The sequence below is a fragment of the Anser anser genome, assembly GCF_964211835.1.
Source record: "Anser anser genome assembly, chromosome: 18".
Classification (NCBI taxonomy): Eukaryota; Metazoa; Chordata; class Aves; order Anseriformes; family Anatidae; genus Anser; species Anser anser.
In genome coordinates, this window is record NC_139739.1 from 14,089,402 (window position 1) to 14,108,457 (window position 19,056).

General features: G+C 45.3%; 1 protein-coding gene across 11 annotated transcripts in view; it reads left to right on the forward strand.

Moving 5' to 3' along the window:
* HORMAD2 (HORMA domain containing 2) overlaps positions 1-13,416 on the forward strand; it is a 37,812-nt gene extending 24,396 nt beyond the window's left edge. For 10 of the 11 annotated variants that reach the window (XM_083804103.1, XM_083804096.1, XM_083804100.1 and 7 more), the window contains 5 exons: positions 2-153; positions 748-1,001; positions 1,841-1,949; positions 3,112-3,176; positions 8,259-12,232. In XM_083804103.1, coding sequence (XP_083660229.1) covers positions 2-153; positions 748-1,001; positions 1,841-1,949; positions 3,112-3,176; positions 8,259-8,627 — 949 coding nt within the window. In that variant the 3' untranslated portion in view covers positions 8,628-12,232. The other variant, XM_083804105.1, reaches the window with a different exon arrangement.
* Positions 13,417-19,056: the final 5,640 nt, after the last annotated feature.

A 19,056-nucleotide genomic window follows, 5' to 3' on the forward strand; every position in this document is an offset into this window, starting at 1 on the left:
GCAACAAAATGAACTTTGTGAATGGGGTGTGCAGCGAGGACATTAAACAAGCCAGCAGTCTGCTGATCCGTAAGCTGTACCTGTTAATGCAAAACCTTGGCCCACTTCCCAATGACATTACCCTGACCATGAAACTCTTCTATTACAATGAAGGTAGGTAGAGAACAACACATGCTGTAGGGAGAGCTTCCCTTTCCATCAGTTTCTGCGATAATCATGCGTCCCATAAAATCAATAAAGCTTAGAAAGGTGAAAGGGTAGTAAACTAGTAAAATCTATTAGCTGATAGAGAGTTTGCACCAGTGAGAAATGGTGTAAAAGATAGTAAAGCCTTCTGACACACTGGGATGGCAGATGCTTTGTAAGAAGGGGTTGAACATCCATGTAAGAAGTATAGCCATGCAGTGTGAAATGGAGACAACCCTCTCCTTCACTGCTTTTTTTAAGGAACAGGCATCCTATGTTTGCTGGGTTCTACTCCAGAAAGTTGAGCTCATTAATGGTATCTCAGCAGTCTAAAGTTACTATTTCTTTGAGCCCCCGGATAACATTTGCTCAGTCCATTTTTTTCCTTTGAATTCTTTCCCTTCTTCCCTCAACAAAACAAAACAAAAAACAAACCACAGAATATTTTTAGTAGCTGGTATTGTTTCTTGAGGCTGGTAGATATTTGTCTTTTATAGAGCAGATTAAAGAGAAATGGAACTTGGTTTCTCTGTCAACAGTGGGTTCTTCCTCCCTCTGTAGTAACTCCCAACGATTACCAGCCGCCCGGCTTTAAGGAAGAAGTCAGCCCTGTGGACCTGTTGTTTGATGGTGATCCCGTCAACCTCAAAGTAGGGTCAGTCTCCACTGGGTTCCACACCATGAAAGTGAAAGTAACGACTGAAAACAAAAGAATGGGGAGAGTTGAAAGCAACCTGATCCAGAAGAATGGCCCTACTGAGATCTCCCATCAAGGGTTAGACTATGATGAAGAGGAAGAGGAGGGGAGCACCAAGGTATAGAAATAACTCTATTCAGTTGTCACTGGAGGAATGGAGTTTATCTAGCAAAACTCTCCTTAAAAGAAACATTTGCTCAGAATCCTAGTTTAATAAGCTCGTGTAGGGCAGCAGCACTACAGAGGATTGAGCTGGACTGGAAAATCCATAGGCATAATGCGATCTTCTTTCGAGCGTATCCATTGGCTTAATGAGTGTAATATATTCTCCCAGAAGAGGGCAGCGATTATACGGAGAGAGACACAACACACGCACACACTTACACGCTTATACACAGACATGCACAAAGTGGGGAAAATTGCAGACTTTGGCGTTTCCACTTGGTGTTTCTCAGGCCTAAGGCATTTTCCGCAGTGTCGTTAGGTGAGATTCCTTCCGCTACCCCTAGCCATCTAAAAGTTGGGCACTGTGTCTTATTTCTCTGGGGCCTCCCCTGGGCTTAGTGGAGAAGAAGGCACCTTTACCAGGCAGTTCAGATAATTTACTTAGACAACAAGTTAGGGTTGAATGAATGGTCCTCTGGTGGTGCCTCTCTCCAAAACAGCAGAAGGGGCAGCCTGCAGCCGTAGCTCAGACTTGACAATTTCATGTAGGTGGTCAGCACTAGGCAACAAAGCATAGCCAGCACCTGACAACAGGAAGCTATTTAGGTCAGAATTTTTTGTCTTTTCTCAGCAAATTTCTCTTCTGAAAGACCTGTAGGCTTGGGAGTAGGGATGCCAGGCTGCTGAGGAGTTTTGAAAATCCCTCTCTGTTAGCGCTGAGTTTATGGATGTACCACCTGGGCATATTTTTTTAAGCTATGCTATTAAGACAAAGCGTCATTTGCATTGCAGGACAATCCTCTCCCTGTCAGAGCAGATTCAGGTGAGCCTGAAAAGAACAAAAATGATACCCATCCAGGCTGGAGAACTGAAGCATCTTCTTTTTGCCTTCAAGATACAGGTAGAGGTTCAGCTTCAAAACTGAAGGAGCTTGTGCACAGAACTGCATCCTAGCATAATGTGCAGATTTTCTCACCTACTTTGAAAGGGATGAACAGTTTGCCAGACTAAATCAATGTTGTATCAGATCAGATTGAACTATAACAAAAGGCCAGTTTTGTATGCTTGGTTTGTTAACAGAAACATTCAATTTTTTATCAATATCTTTCCACTTCTTTATCTCAGCAGTTTTTTTCAGATATGGAGGAAATGCAAAGTTCATTAATACTGAGTTATGTTATCTACATTTCACCAAGGCTCTTTTCCTTTAGCTGTTACAGTTTGATTTTGCTAATAACTTTCACATACGAAAACATATGTGAACATATATATAAAAAAAGCCTTCTCTGTTACTTCAGTAAGCCTAGCTTCAATATACCATGCTGTATTTGACCTTTGAGGCTCTCAAATACAGCCTGTGAAACAATCCTGTCACATCAGTAAGCCTAGCTTCTGATATACCATACTGCATTTGACCTTTGAGACTCTCAAATATAGCCTGTGGAACAATACCATCTAGTGACAAAATGGTAAATAGCATTCCTGAGATCCCCGAGCAGTGCAATAAAGAAGCTAGGCTGCCTATGAAGTTACCTTTTCAGGTCTTTCTCCTGCAGATTCTCCAATGACTAATAGGAGTGAACTCATTCTGACACCTTTTCTGCTAAGGGGGTATTTACAAGATCTTCCTCCTTTAGCTAATTGCCTGTTTTCAGGAAGCTCTGAGGCACTTTGGGACATTCCCATCAAATTTTATGAAAACTGTCTAATAAGGTCAACAGTTAGTAATTAAGGGACAAGCTCCCATCCAACACAACCACTTGCATGGGGAATATGCTGGCAAGAGCCTTGTTTTCTTAAGAAGCCAGGTTAAAAATGGAGTTTAAGCGTCAACCTCATGGATTGGAGCTGCAGAAAGTTAATGTGTTGCACATACAGATGATACTAATCTGAAATCTCTGTTCCAGTAATAAACTGCCACTGCTGGCACTGCCTGAGAACAAAGGTTACACGATTTCAGACCAGTTTTGGTACAGTAGTTCATTCGTGCTTTAGCATTTTTTTTTCCAGTCAAGTGTAGGGTTTTCAACTTGAGAGCTAATTTTGATGTGTTTGGATTGTAGGTGGAAAGGAGAAGACAGAAATAGAAGAAAAGGGCAGAATGCCCTCCTCAAGGGCCTCTCAGCAGGTGAGCAAATTTTAGTGGTTCTATGATATGCCAGGCAATGTGGAATTCAGTGCCATGGAATATTATGTCATCTAGGATGGCACAAGATTCAAATAACTTCTATGGATTTATTGTACAGTATCAAATGTACAGCTACAAAGTGTTATGGCATAGGGGTATAAGCATGAACTGGAAGCATTTAGGAACACATTTTCCATGGTCAGCTTATTTCATTCATCCACTGTAAGAATTTTTGTACTGTTCCTGGAGTTGACACTTGTGAATTACACATGCAGACTAAACGTCACAACCAGGCTGTTTTACCTGTGTGTGTTTTTGGATTAGGGTTCTGAAATCATCTCCCTGTGTTAGGTTTGAAGACTGTGCTTGTCTGTTGCCTAAGATAGTCTTCACCTCTGCTTTCTTGCATGCAGACTGTCTTTATCTGTGAGTCACAGGTACTGTTGGATCCTATTCCTTTTTGGCTACCTTTCTAGGATAGGGAGACTCGTCTATCCCCTGGAGGTGCTGATTTCTTTTTCATTGGTTACTGGGGCAATCCAAAGAAGTAGGGTGGACCAGACATGTAATTTTAAATATGTAAAGTTATGTGAAATTAATTCCGTCCTGAGACTGTCCAGGTCAAACCCCGAATCAGAATCAGAGCTGGAATTCCTGGGCTTGTGCATAAGTTTTTTCAGTGACACAGCAAATCTCTGAATACCACCAGACTTGCCACTTGATCCTCCTCCCATTCAAATTAGTTGAAAATGTTGTGAGCTTGAATGTTCTGAAAATGAATCTTTACAGGGTAAGTTAATGAGAGTAGGAAATTGCTACTAAAAATTTCCCTGCTTCTGTTGAAAAGAATCCTGGGGTGTCTAACCCAGACAGCAACTGGAGACGACTACTTAATGTGTCACTCAAAAGGCATCTCAGAAGTATTTGCCTTGACTCTGGATCTTAGAAATGAACTTCTGTGCCTAGGCTGGTATTTTTCAAACTTTAACCACATTTTTTTTTGTCACATCCTCCAGTTTCCTTCTGATCATTGTTTATTCTGTCGTCTCTGTGAAAACAGGAGCCTTTTTTGTTTGTAACCCATGGTTGTCCCACTGATTCACGCTCTTACATTCTTTCGGGTCTGTCATGATTATAATCAGAGCACCAGACACCTCTCTCTGTGAATTTCATTAGAACACGGTAGCAATAGTGAGAGTTTGTGAAGGTGGTGGAAACAGTTACTGAAAAGTGGAAGAGTCACTTTATCCATTGAATGCTTCCAAAGACTTAAAAAAATAAAATTAAAAAAATCCCAAGCCCTCTGCCTGGTAAATTCTGCATGGCAGACAGTTTTTTTATTTATTCTTTGATACTATTTTTTAAACCTTCACAGCTTAGAAGTTGGCTCATGTTTCAGTTAGGTTAGGGAAAAATAAAATCAAGTCACTATTTAAAAAGTGCAGCTCATCACAGTAAAGCCAGTGCTAACACAAATTTGACACTATTTTCCACATGGGAGGGACTTTCCCTCCTTTTCTGAGGGAAGTGGGTAAAACAAATGACCATTGTGTATTCCACTTGTATCAGGAAGCCAAACTATTGAGTGGTTTGTCTTAAAAAATGAGGACAAGCTAGGGAAAGTAGAGTTAGGTGTTATCTAACAGGGTCAAATACAGGTAAGATGGTAGAAGGAGTCCTGTTGGGGTGTGAATGCAAACACCTTGTTGCTATCCAGACTGCAGTAAGTCAGTTAATAGCATTTTCCGGCTGTCAGGTGTGTTCAGAGAAGCTCTCTGGTTTGAGGAGACGTGAGGTCTCCACAGGGAGCTGCTTTCTCCTGGATTCCAGAGTTCAATCGGCTTGGTGCGTGGGGGTGCTCGAGGAACAACTTGGCCTGGGCCGTTGAGGTCTCCCTATTTTGGGCAGACATACGCCGTTAGACTCGCACTGCTAGTGCGTGACGAGTGTTAGGTTTCCACCAAAAGAGCCTCTTGAACTGCTCACTTAACGATTGCTCACATACCAGTGCTACCGTGAGGGAGCGGGCAAGACTGGGAAGTAAGGAATGGGGAAAAGAGGGCCTGGGAGGAGACCTCGCCCTTCTGGTGGCCGCGCAGCGTCAGCTCGTTCAGCTCTTCGTGGAGCAGCACCGCAGGGACTTGGGTTTCAGTGCTTGATTCTCTAAGGTTAAATGTTGAGGCCGAGTTTTCAAAATCTTACTCAACCAGTTTGGAGGGTCCCAGAAGTGGGTATCTGTACAAGGATTTGATAATCAGAAAATGGCAAATTCAAAAATCTGGTACTCACAACCAGAAGTTGCTTTCGGAAGTTAAGACCAGCACATTTCTGCTTTTCATCTGGGTGAACTGCTTTATTCCTTCTGGATTCTTTATTATCAAAAATAAGATCTGTGCTGTTGGGACAGAGTTCATTGTTCATTATCTTCCTAACCTATAGCTTTTCAGGAAAACCAGGAATTAAAGTATTAAAGGCTTATTTTTTTCTATATGACATGGGAGAAGCAAAGGATGTAGATCTGCCAAAAGAGAAAAAGCTATTCCTGTCCAGTTAGAGCTATAACTGGTGTTTAATAATGGCCATGGAGAGTCTCTGACAGAGGGGTTTTCAGATTGGAGAAAAATTTACATGTACTCAACTTGCTTGTTATCTGCAGTCTAATGATTGATGATACTTAGGATCAAATGAGAGATTGCCCTTTCCCAGCAAAGCATCTCTGTACTTAATCATCCAGAGTTAGACACCAGCATGTAAATTAGCCTACCTCTGCTGACTTCAGGAGAGCTTTTCTGATTGCATCAGCCAAGGATTTGTCCCAGTGTGCTATCTTTATGCGTCTTGCTAGTTTCCACTGGCATTCTAGGAGCTGTGATCTGAAAAGTAGTACAAAGTAGGGAATTGCTGCCCATTGATTTAGTGTATAGAAATCTGCTGGTGGGAATGGGTTCCTGCGCTGAATGTAAGATAACCTTCTGAAAAACTTCAGCATACTGCTTTAACTTCTTGAATCCTTTAATCGTCCTGTCCTGCAAATTGATTTTTGTCTTCATATAAGCAAAAATGTTAAGTGGAATGAATTTGGAATGAAATAGTTCTAGAAGATGAGTAAAAGCTGAGCATGTGGACGCCTCTGCAGGCTTTTATCTCCCATCAGCAAGCTGTGGGCTGAAGTTCTGGGGTGGTCCTTCGAGTGCAGTCTCTTTGCACAGTGCAGCAGCCGTGCAGAGCCCTGAATCGCCCCAGACCAAGCCTGTGCCAGAGCTGGAAATGGTGTGGCTGCATCAGCGCATACAGCCCAAGTCAGTTCTGCCTCCTGAGTTTTTGGCTTCATTAGCTAGGGCCAGACACTGCTTATGCTGCTGGACTGGCCACGCTCATGCTGCTGGACTGCTGTGGGACACAAGTGCGTGGACACACTGGTTTGGATAGCTGATAGCCCAGGGGGCTCTGTGCTGCGAGTCAGCGCCTGGCAGAGGCATGCTGCTGCTGTGTGAATCAGCTCTGGAGCTGTCTGAAAGATGTCTAGGCAGAGATTCATTTGCCTAACTGTTGTAGAAGTGTTGTTTTAGGCATCAGAGGGTAGGCATCAGAGGGTAGCCCGGCTGTCCAGCTGCTGCTCCCCGTGCAGAAGTCTCAGGGCTACGTCCCTCTTTCTGTCGGGGACTGTGGTAGCCAGGGGAGGCAGTGTGAGTGGTCCTTCACGCCCAACACATTGTGAGCAGTGCCTGTGCTGTTTGCCAGTGCCAGGTCATCTTGATGGAGATTCTCGTGCCGTTGCTGAGCTCTGGTGTTGTATGTGGCTTCTGTCTGAAAGTGAAGGTCAGCACAAGTGGGTCCAGTTGCAGAAAAACAGCTCGAAGATCAAGACCTTTGTTGTCTGATTTTTCCCAGGCAAACCGCTTTTACAACTGCCATGACAGAAAGCAGTTGAAGGGTGAAGTCTGCCATTTGCAGAGCAATAGGAAAGCATTTTTCTGTGGCAATGTCATTATCTTGAACTTTTGCAGAAAAGAAAAAAAGAAAGGTTTATCTCTAACTGTCTATCAAGCAAACTGTATCTGATGAGAAGTTCCCAGAACATTTTCTCCTCCAAAGCAGCTGAGGCAACACAGACCCAAGCAATGAAGAGAGCAAGATTCAGAGATGAGCTAGCCTTTCTCCTTCCTGTTAGCTCTGTGAGGAGTGAGACAGGGAGGTCAGGAAATTCCTGGCTTCTCTGAATTCATGATCCTTAGATGTATCTGGGGCCATTTATCCCTTGCATGAATTATTCCTGTTATCCCTAACTGCTTAGGAAACAGTTTCCTCGTGATCTCTTCATTCAGAGGTGAGGCTCGTCGCCCCGCAGGTGGGGGAGAATCAACCCACGTGCCCTCAGATTCCCTGAGAGCTACTCCAGGTACATCCATGGGAAGCCATGGAGCATCTGCACTGGCTGCCTTTGGATAGGTTCATAATGCACATGCCAACAACCAGGCCCTCTAGGGAAATCTGCACAGGGTAAGGCTGGACAGATCTAATATCCCGTGAGGACTAAGCTGGGTAGTAGCCTCAGAGGCAGAAAGAGCGTCCATTGCTTTTCACCTCCTGGGTTACAGTGCTGTAAATCTCACAAGGGGAAGCCTTTCGGTTTCGGGAAGCACATCCGATTGTGATCCTGCGGTCAGAATGGCCAGCACAGCCACCTACAGCGCGACTGAGGGCCCTGATAAAGGCTACAAAGAGAGAGACTGGTGCACTTTTTTTTCCACTGGGTATTTTTTAAGTGTTTTTTCTTCTTTTTCCCTACTCTGCAAAAATCTGTTCATTACTCCTTTAAACGCAATAAGATGTATGATACAGAGTAGACCTGTGAGACTTCCAGTTTCCGAAAAGGAAATTGCGTTGAATGACAGAGATTTTAACAGTGAGCTATGGAAAATGAAGAGGACTAGTGGTAGTCAGTGATGTCTTGGCATGGCTTCCTGGGGACAGAAATGTGGCAAGTTTCCACCGGGGCACCACAGTGAGCGTCTTTCATTCTTCCACCTGCGTAAATTGGCTTGCACGCTAACCAGTGTGATTCTCCTCCACTTTGTACAGATGAAGATCAGGATTAATTCTACTGATGTCAGTGCGTTACTTTACTGGAAACTGATAGGAGATTACTGCCAAGCCCTGCCTCGACCGTTTAACCTCTGTGCCGCCTTCACAGAATGGCAGAGGTCAGAGGGGACCACTGGAGAGCCTCTAGACCAGCCTGCGTGCTCAAAGCAGGCTGCCCGGGACCTTGTCCAGTCACATCCGAGCATCTCCAAGGATGGAGACTCCACGACCTCTCTGGACAAGCTGTGCCAGCTGATCACCCTCATAGTAAAGAAAAGCTTTTCCGTAGGTTTCAATGGAATTTTCTGCAATTCTGCTTGTGTCCTTTCCTTGTCTTTTCACTGGGCACCACAAAGTGCCTTGTGAACCCTTATTTCACTGTCCTTGGAGGGCATGGAGCAGCCAGCTGTCAGTGAGTAAACGAGAATTATTGCCTTCAACCAGAGATGCCTGTTTACTGGGGATGCCTCACGTTTTAAGGGCTGCATTTAAAGAGCCATGGTCTTGCTTTTTGCAAGTGGCAAGTGTTTGCTGTGCTACTGAGTTAGCTGCAGCTGAAATCACAGGATACATCAGGCATTGGCCCTCTCTGATTAAAGTTTCCTGATGGTGATAGATGTACCCTGCAGATATTATTTGCTGCCCTGGCAGTGGAGGGTTGTTTTGCCTTATTTCACCAGTTAAGTCTTGTATCTCAGTCCTTATTCTTCTGGCTTGCTTGATGGAACTGGGCTTCCTTTGATATTCATGTGCTTCTGAATTTGTTAGGGTAGTTACAAGGTACCACATTAAACACTCCATGTCCTGACAAAGGGAAGTCTTCTGAGGGCACAGAATGCACCAAGTGCCAAACCTCAGCATGGGGTAGGCCGGGGACAAAGAGGGGACACAGCTGAACACTTACGCTATTCTAGCTTTTCTACATAGGATGCCTTGGGAAGCAAAACACATGCCAGAAGAGCTGTAAATTTGCATCAGTTTATGTTGGGAATTTTTGGCTGGAATAGACGGGGACACTGGGGATTGAAAATTGCAGAGCATGAAACTAGGTCCTGATTTTGTCTATCTAAGAATAGCAGTGTAGCCATAGTCTGCTCATTCTGCTCCATCCACCAGTCTGCCTTGGGAAGGCTTTAATCTAAGTCTAATCTATTTTTAGCCTGATATCTTCTCCAGACAAAGTGCAGCTGTCCTGTTAGTTTTATGCCAGAAATTAGTAACGCTTGCATGATTCACAAGTTAGCTGTAATTTCACAGAAAAAAATCTGCGGCAAAATACTACATTTTTACACACAGCGCACTACTGTAAAACACAGGAGATTCACACTCACTGTGTGCTCATGGTATGACCCAGAGCTGCGTCGTGGACTGAGAGTCAGGAGGTCACAGGTCTCTTCCTGTCTTTGCTACCCGATCTGGGCTTGTCCCCCCGTCCTGTACTCAGCGTTGTCCCTTCGCAGAGGAGGCCTGCTAGCACCTGGCTCGACGCCGCAGAGGAGCTGAGGCTTGTAGTGGTTGTGTAAGACAACAACATTCGTACAGGCTGAGCTCTCTAAATCATGCATCTCAGTACATGGGAAAAAAATACAATTGATCAACTTCTGGAGCCTTTGATTGTATGTTTAGTCAATGGGAGGGATTTCCTGCTTTTCACCACACCGTTTAAGAGGTTTACTTCTTGGTTAAAGTCAAATAAACATACGTAGGATTTGACTTAATCCCATTTAGTGTTGCATTTCTGGGGAAGAAGCCTGAGTGTTTGGTTAAGGTTGGAACCTGGAAGTTGGACCTGGGGTCTGTTTGTGGCTCTGAGCTCCGACGTGAACTTGTAGCCGTGCAGGAGCAGGACGGGACATGTTGACTTCAGTGAAATACCTCACACTTTTGACATCTTATTCATTCAGTAGATGAATAGTGCTTGTCTAGAGCACTTGATGACTTGCCTGGCTGTTTTTACTTTTCTAATCTCAGGTTCCTGTTAGGTGGCAATTCTGCCTGTGGTAAAGGGAAGGAAAACATTCAGAGAGAGAGCTGCAGCTGCTCGTCGTGGCGGCGTCTCCCACCTTGAAAGTATCCCATCCGTGCAGAAAATTCAGGAGAAATAAAAAAGGGGTAAAACTTGACTAAGTAGCTGCTTGTGCTGCAGAACATCCATTCCTCGATAGAGGAAATAAAAGCGCCAGCTCAGGCTGACATTCTCGTTATGCGGTTTAGGCTAAAATAGGAGAGCCGCCTTATTCAGGTGACGAGGGGGCTGGAGACTGGGGATCATTGCTTTGCTTTATTGTCTGGCCAGCAGGACATGGTACAAAATTTGCAGCTGTGTTAGCACTGGAGAGTGTCTGGATGCAGTGTTTCCACCCTCAGGGCCCTTTACATCAAAAAAGGAAGCAGACAGGTTAAAACGATGCCAGGGAGAGGAAAGTAAATAACTGCCTAAAATGCCAGTTTGAGCAGCTGGATATCAGGTCAGAGCTGTAACACAGAGATCCACTCATCAGTGTTTTCTCAAGCAAATATGCCTTGGACAGCGCTGAAAGTTTTGTCAGACGTGAGGGAGAACCTGCCTGTCCCACTTTGGCAGATTCTACTTTTCTGTTTTCATGGAAAGGAAGTTGTACTTTGTGCATTAGCCAATATCATGTTGCTCATAATGAAGAGGAGGGAAGAAGGGAAGTTGAAACATGATAGAGAGGCAAAATGAGGTTGTTTCAAACTGTTTTGCTGCTAATCCATAGTCAGAGTCATTTCACACATTAGAAAGACCATTGCTATGTAGAGATTACCAAAGCCTCATACCAAGGTCAGATGGAAAGAAAGCCTTGATGACGTGGGTGGGGAATTCTATAATAACCACATTTTGTAATCTGGAGACCTTGTGCTTGTCTCCAGGATATGTTCTGGAATAGCTCTTTATTAACTCCTTGTGTTTTTCCTGCTTCACTTACAGGATTCCTCTTGTTTTTTAGTGAAACCAAAGTAAACTAGTCTTATTTTGAAGCAGCAACATGGTTAGCTGTTTTTTCCCTCTTCATTCACCTTACTTTCATCCAAATGAGTTTTCTTTTGGAGGCAAAGTTGAAGCAGTGTGCTGTGGTGTGTCCCTTCAGCTCAGTTCCAGCGAGAGCAAGATAGGCTACGTTGCCTGACTGTGCGTCTTGTCTCTCTGGGTGGGCTGTTCTCTGCAGCTCCATGTTATAATTATAAAAATGTAAATATGTCCTGTGATAACAAGTGAGTTTGTCACTTAAATGGCACAGCCAGCACTTCAACTGTCGTTCTGGCTGTTCATCTCTCAGTGATCTGTGTGAATTGCCTGTGACCATTGACCCATTTATACTGTAACATATATTTAGTGGTGGTTTATAACCTTTTGATTGGTAGGCCTCTGGACAATTTTTGAGGGAGGCTTGTGCCTTCCTAGAGGAAAGTTAAGCCTTTTGAAGCAAAGCTTGCTTCACTTAGTTATTTTTCACAAACTCACAAGTAGTCTTTGAACTCAGAGAGCAACCAACTCAAGTTGAAATTCCATGTGTACATGGTACAAAGGTGTACAAATAGACGTACTGTGTGTCTCGTCCTGAAAGGCTGTTTCAAGTGACTACAAATTTGACATAAGTGCCTCTCTTCTGTTACATGCATTTACGATTATCTGGTGGTAAAACAGGCTTCTGCCCTACAAGCTATTGTGTTTCTCAAAGATCTCCTTGTTCCTTGTATTTTCTTTTGGCTGTGGGGCCGAAACATTCTCTCTCCCTGAAGCTGAACCTGTTGCTTTCACAAACCTTATGGTCTCAATTCCAGTGAGTATTCCAATTTTGATTCCTTGCCTAATGGCTTTTCTGGAGAACAGGATCACAGTAAATAAACCCAAGAGGATCCAGGAAAACACATTGTAGGTTTGGAAGTTGTGTTTCTTGACTTGTCTAGCAAGAGCCTGTACCGTGAGAATGATCACTGCTTCTGATGGTTCTTACAGATAAGCTGCCTGAACCTTGTATTTAGCCAGGAAGAGGTAATAGGACCCAAGAAGAAAAGGAAGGTCAGTGAACCAGAGAAGCTGCTTCTGGAAGGCAGGAAATGATGTTCGTTCTGACACACAGGGCATTTAGAAGGTGTGAGTTTGCGTTGTCATCTGACAAGTAAAGACATTTACTCTCTCCTCATATTTAACTCTGCACATACCGCATGTATTTCTGCGTATTTGTTTGTCTAGTACTAACCGGTTTGCAAAGAGACTGCAAGCGCCATAACTGTCCTGACAGTGTGGGCCAACAGCACTTGTTTGATGTTCTAAAGTTGAGGATTGATGATTCCATGTGAACGTGTCCGTGTGCTTCTTTCCGTCCGAGTTCTCCCTCACACCACACACACACCGCTGGCTAAATTTGCTCCTCGGTGGCTGGGCTGTCCGTTGCCAATATGTCATCAATATTAATGGCAGTATTTCAGGATGAGCTCTCTGAGGTGTCAATGCCAGCAAACAGCAAGTCTCATGATTCATTAGATTGTGCTTCCTCCTATCTACTGTTTCCGGAGCGCTGATTTTTTTTTTCAAAGAAGTTTTTTTTTTAATCTGTATTGAATACAAAGATAAAGTAATCTATACGCATTTTCTGCTGCCGCTGAATGTTTTTTTTCTGACTCTGCAAGTAGTGTTGCTATGACTATATTATCAGTTTATTTCTAAAGCAGCAACTACCACGTACCAAGGGGCTTAGTTAAGTGATAGAAATTGTGTTGAAATACACCACATTTAAAACCTAACTTTTATAAAGGTACCTCATGATGGCAAATACAGGTAAGGAGAGCAACAGCAATAAAAGAATTTCTGTGTCCTTTGGAGCAAAGGTGCTGTGTATTCTGGCATGCAGATTGCCTGGCAGACACTCTGTCAAATTATTACTGGAGTGGAGCAAAATGGCCTAATTGGTCTTAAACGTTTTTTAAAAGGTGTTCATGGAACAGCCTCTACATTCCTTTATGCACATAACAAAAGAGATACTGAAATGCGAAACACCGAAGGGAATTTAGTGCACCCTCTTACCAACATGGTGTTGACTGAAGATTTTAAATCTTACAGGGATGGGGAAATAAAGACACTAGAATACAACACAATAAGGCACTTCGTAGTGTAGCATTATCCCTGACATTACAGATATGCAACAAAGAGATTTCAGGACAGGGCTTGAAGAGCAGCGGTGGTTTTGGCTGTAAGGTGTTTCTTCTGTGGTGTATGTCAGCCCCACGGGAAGGAGTGAGGATCGCTTGACAACTGTCTGACCCGTAGTGTGCAGGGCATGTGACAGAAGGATGCTGACCACCAGTGCCATCGCTTGGCACACCGGGTTCCCCACTGCCATTAACGTGGGGATGGTTTGTGCTGCGGCAGCATTTGAGATTGGCTTCAGACATCGCGGATCTTCCTGCCTGCTGAAACTGTCACCTCTCTGTGACTGGGTAGGAGCCCACCAGGAGGTGAGGATTGATGCACCTCTCTTGTGCTTGTACTTGGCTGGCCACCTGAAGGAGTTGCAGGCCAGACCAGAACTGTCTGGGTAGAGATCACACTGAAGCTGAGCACCCCTAAATGTTCAGTTCACCTCCTCTTCCAGGTAGCTGAGTTACGCATTGCAATCCTAATGCTAATACCACAGCTGTCCTTACTCGGCCCAAGGCAGACAGACCACTGACTGTCCGTGAGCCTGCAGCAGTGTCTGGCAGGTTTTGTGGCTTGATTCCTATTTCACAAAACTTGCAGAACATGAGAGTTCTCCATTTTATCCTCACTTTCAGTCCTGTCTTCTCACTTTTGCACCTGTGGCCTAATAAGCCAGTTTGTTCACATGCCAGAGCAAACGAGAAAGCTTCCTTCTGCCCAGATTTTGTAATGGTATTTGCTCTCATGCCTGCACATCCACGGGAGGCCTGCGTTCTTCACGGCACAGCTACAGCTCGGGACCTGCCTTGACCTGACAGCTTTGCCCTCGTGCTGCTGGAGGTTGCGGTTCTGTATTTCTTCAGCCCACTGACTCCTGCCTGCCCCCGGAGCCTCGTTATATTGTTGTATTGTGCGTAGAGGAGAAAGACAAACGTGTCCGTGTTTATGGTAACTCAAGCAAGTTAGTCCACCAGCTTGCTTCATGCACACTGGAAAATGCAAGGTGTCCTGGCCCGCAGCGAGAGTGAGGTAGGCTGTCTGGTGTTACCGCACAGCAAGAGGGAGCACCCAGACGCTGCCGAGTAAATCCACGGCTTAGCTGACCGGACGGTGTCCTGGTCTTGTAGCCATGGCCAGAGACTCACTGTCTCAGTTCACATTGGCTTCTAATCAGCTATTTTACGGTAATGACTTTTAGTCATTTTCATTTCAGGCTTGGTTAGAAATAAAGTAACTTGTGATGAATTGCCACAGTAAGCGTCTGATTTTTCTTTCCCACAAGCTTGTGGTTACCATCAGATTCTAAGAAAAGTCTTTCCACTGCAGATTGGAATCATCTAAGCCACTTACACATATCCTTTTATTTATTAGCAATTCTGCTTGGCTAGCTAAAGGTAAAAAAACCTTTTTCTTGTGTTTCAGTCACATTTCTAGTTAACACTCGTTAACTGACTTAATGTATGTTACACATCATCAACCTGATTCACTACTGACATAAAACAGAAGCAATTCGTTAGTAACGGTCCCTTGCCAATTAGTGAACTAAATTACGTTTGAACAATTTTCTTCAAAGATTCTCCTCCTCCCCCCCGTGCATCATTTGGCAAGTCCCCTGAATACTTACAGTAATTACGTGCGTGCAGTGAAAGGAGACTGTTACCTCTTAAAGCAAAATAAATGAATATGTGATCTTTGTGTTAATATAACAATGAGTAATACAAAGAATCACAGACATCCTCCCTTTGATCTGCCAAAGATACAAACAGCAATTAAGATGACAGGCCGTTTTAAAAAACAGAATATTGGGAACCTTCTGTAAGGGGAAAGTGAATGTTTCTCAGGGCTTTGAGAAAATCAGTGAAGAAGGGGAACCCTTTCTTGTCCCTCGTGACCACAGGCTTTTTAATAGATGTGATATGGATATCCTTACACCTGCCAAGCCGCAAACAGGTTGGCGGTGCTTCTGAAAACCGTTCCCTGTTTCTGGGATAGCGTTTAACAAGAAGAGTGATATCTCTCTTTCAAACTGAAAGTCAAACTGAAGTCAAACGGAAAATGTTTAGCATTGTCTCAACCACATCCTTAAATATACTGTCCTTAACAAGAAAATAACCCCAGCCTCTGGTACTGCGCGCTAATCTTATGGACAGGTGTCAACATTCGGTTTTTACCTGACAGCTGAGGATTCTTTTGGGATTTCCACTGCAGCGTGTGCTCTAGGAAATTATCTAATCTGACTTTCGGTTCTGGAAGGAGAGCAGAAAGAAGAAACGAAACGTAACGCATGGGTAGGAGAAATGAAGATACTTTCACACTTTAAACAGGAGGGTTAGAGTTTGACATTGATTTCAGTGGAGCATGGAGTGGCCTCTACTCACGATGGTAACACAAAAATCATGTCGTAACACTGTCCACATGAGCTAGGCTATTGTTTTTTCCTTCAGTGAATTTCTGAATTGATACCAGTGAAACATCTTGGCCGTACCTTGCTATAAATGCGATTAGAAATCAGCTGGTATTTTTGACAAGTCTAATAATAAACCTTTACCCAAAGAACCGTTCCTTGAGGTTACCCTCTCAGGATCTCGGCTGGAACTTTAATTTTTGGACATTCTGCATTTTTCCTCTTTAGTCAGCAGGTAAGGTACGTAGTCGTGGCTGCTGTAGCTGAGTGCCTGGGTTGTCATGCCACAGGGCTGCCATTCTCAGGGGCCAAGATCTCCGTGCCAGCAGCATAATGTCACCCCAGTGGAATCCCACCCACGTGTGTTGCTGGGCAAAGTCTTTTTTGTTAATGGATGAGTAAAATTTCATCTGGCTTTTGTTGTCATCACGAGGTAAGTAAGAGGGATTTGCATCTGAGCTGGCACATTTTCTCTTGCCAGTTTCCAAGGCTAATTTCAGGCAGATTGGCACGGCTATTCTTCCTTTACACGGAGGCTGAAATTCCAAAGCCTCGCAGTTTTCCATAGGAAACACCGCCCTGGGTATCTGTGTGCCAGACGTGCTCGTACGGCATTTCCCCGAGCATCAATGACCTACTGTTCTAGCGTGGAATCAATCGGCCTTCCCGTGGCAAGTCCTAAATATCTTGCAGTGAAATTCGTCAGTTCTGGGCTAGAAAAAATATCAATTAAAACACTCCAGCCGTCAAACATCCTCTGGTTCAACGCGGTCTCAGTGGCCGTCTGGCCCGGCGGTCGCAGCCACAGCACTGCTGCCCCCTTTGCTTGTGGCTCCCCATGCCCCAGTCCTGGACATTGCCCCATCCCTCAGCAGATGGATGCGGCTCTGTGTTTAACCTGGGTTTAAGGAGGGGATCAAGCATCATTTGGGGAGGTTTGGGGGCTGCTGCTGCTATTTACAAGGAATCCCCCACGGGCTGCCCGGGAAGACCTGGGGAAGCGCTTAGCTGTGGGAGCAGGGAGCTGGGGTGGGCATGTGGGAAGCGCTGGTTTCTTTCATAGGCATGCCATGATATATTCTGTTCGTATTGCTTGTATTTCTTTACAGGACGTGCAGTGAGGGGATGTTTATTCTGATGAAAGTCTAGGCTTGATAACAGGAAACCAAGTCCTTTGTGCAGTAAATTGACCTTGAATCACACACACGGCTTTTTTTTTTCAGCAACAGAGGGTAAGACTGTGTAAAACACAGGAAAGTGATGTCTCTAGAAAACAGAGTGGCATTTGGAGTTGGCTAGAGCCTACCCAAGCCTTTGCCAGCCTCAGAACCGTGAATGTCATCCCGAGCAGGTGGCACACGGCTCGGGGAGCTGCCGGGAGGGTGAGGGGGACAGTTGCTTTTTGTCCATGAGTAGGTTTTCTTACACGTTCAGGCTAACCAGGATAGTGAAGCTGCATGTCCCCATGGATAAGACACAGCTCAGGGACTGCCCAGACGGGCGTTCAGAGCTCCATTAAACAAACCCCTTCCTCTCTTCCCCTCCTGAACAGTGCTGGCCGTGGGGGCAGGAGCCACATCCCGCGAGCCCTTGCAGTAGCTGCCCTTACAGAGCTTTAATCTTGGATGTTTCCAGATGCTTCCCCAGCACTAATAAAGCAGCAGTTTCAGTAAGAACCAGTGAAGGAACTCTGTCTACACGCAATAAAAAGGCTGTTTTTTTTTTTTTTCTCTGCTGTTCCAGGCAAGGCACCTGAGACCTTCCCTGAGCTCTGCTCACACATCTCCAGCTGTCCTCTGCCACAGCTCCCCCCGTTTATATGAGGCTGGATGTTGCTCAGCAATTAGCTGCTGTTAATCACTGCTGCTGGGCCACAAAATGGGCTCGGCAGGGCTTTGGTGGTTCCTAGCAGCGTGCCCTAAGCAGAGGCAGAGCCTGGGGGACAGGGCAGAGACCCCTGGTTTGGGCACTGCCCTGCTCGTAGACCGGCTGCAGGTGGGGCAGGAGGCAGCTGGCACAAGGGAAACCTTCCCCGAAACTGTCGGGGGGTTGTTCCGTTGTTGGGGGTTATTCCATGGTGAAGGGCTTCTGAATCAGTGCAGACCTCAGACGCGTGGAAGATACTGGTAAGCGCGGCCGCTAGACAAAGCGTGGCAAGTATTTCCTTTGGCTTGTGGTTGTTTGGCTGTTACCTGGTTCCCCTGCGGAGGCAGTGGAATTATGCTGAGGTGAAAAAGGAAAGAATTGGGCCAGCCGCCCGACAGCATTTACTTTCTGTTTTCAAAGTATTGCACAGAGAAGCTTAACCTGGGGCTTTGGGGCAGGAATAGCCAAAAAACAACAACAACAAAATAAAACCAAACAAACAAACTCAAAGTCTGATCGTCTCTGTACGCGTCGGATAAGGCCAGAAGGGATCGTCCGAGGATGCTCGCTGCTTGCATCAAGTTTGGGGACGCTTCGTGTGCCTGAAAGCTTTGGGTGACTCGGGGACCTGACCCGCGGTCAGCCCGGTGCTTCTGCGGGGAGGGTTTGAGCGTGAGCGAGGGCCTGACACGGCCGCGTGCGCCTTCTGCCCTCAGAGAGACGTCAGCCTGCAAGCGGACGCGCGGTGCTGGTGGCGTTTTGGAGGGCCATCACCGACGCTGGTTGGCTGGCCTGCTCCCTTTTTCCCAGGCTGCGTGAGAGCATCGCGAGCGCTGAGGTACTTGGCTACGGGAGGTTTTCTGCTCTGGAATTGGCAGCTGCTCACTCCGGAAGAGAATCAGCGTATTTGGCTACTGACTGCAAAGGAAAAGGGAAAAACCATTATTTTTTTTTCATTTTGCTTTTTAAGCTATCCAGTGGGAGACATTGTCTGTGTTTGGGTGACCCTCATTACTAAAGCATTGCTAAGGCTTCCCTCCTCTGCTCTTCGCTTAAAAGCAGAAAAGAAAAAAATATATATTCAGTTCTCAAAAACGCATATATTCTCCTTGGCCGGATTTGGAGCCGGCCGGTGCCAAGCGTCTAGTATCAGGCCTTACACAGCAGTATATTCAACGTCACGGCTCCATGAGTCAGGGTTTTCTGTCTGAAAAGCCTCCACGTCAAGAGGCCTGGGACAAAAATTCCCTCTAGCCCAGCAACAGAGCCTGCTGTGTAGGAAGCTCTGTTAGGAAAGAGAGTTCGATGTGCGAGTCAGATATTTCAGCCTGGGCACCCTTCCACGGCGGACAAAGGAAGCTCTC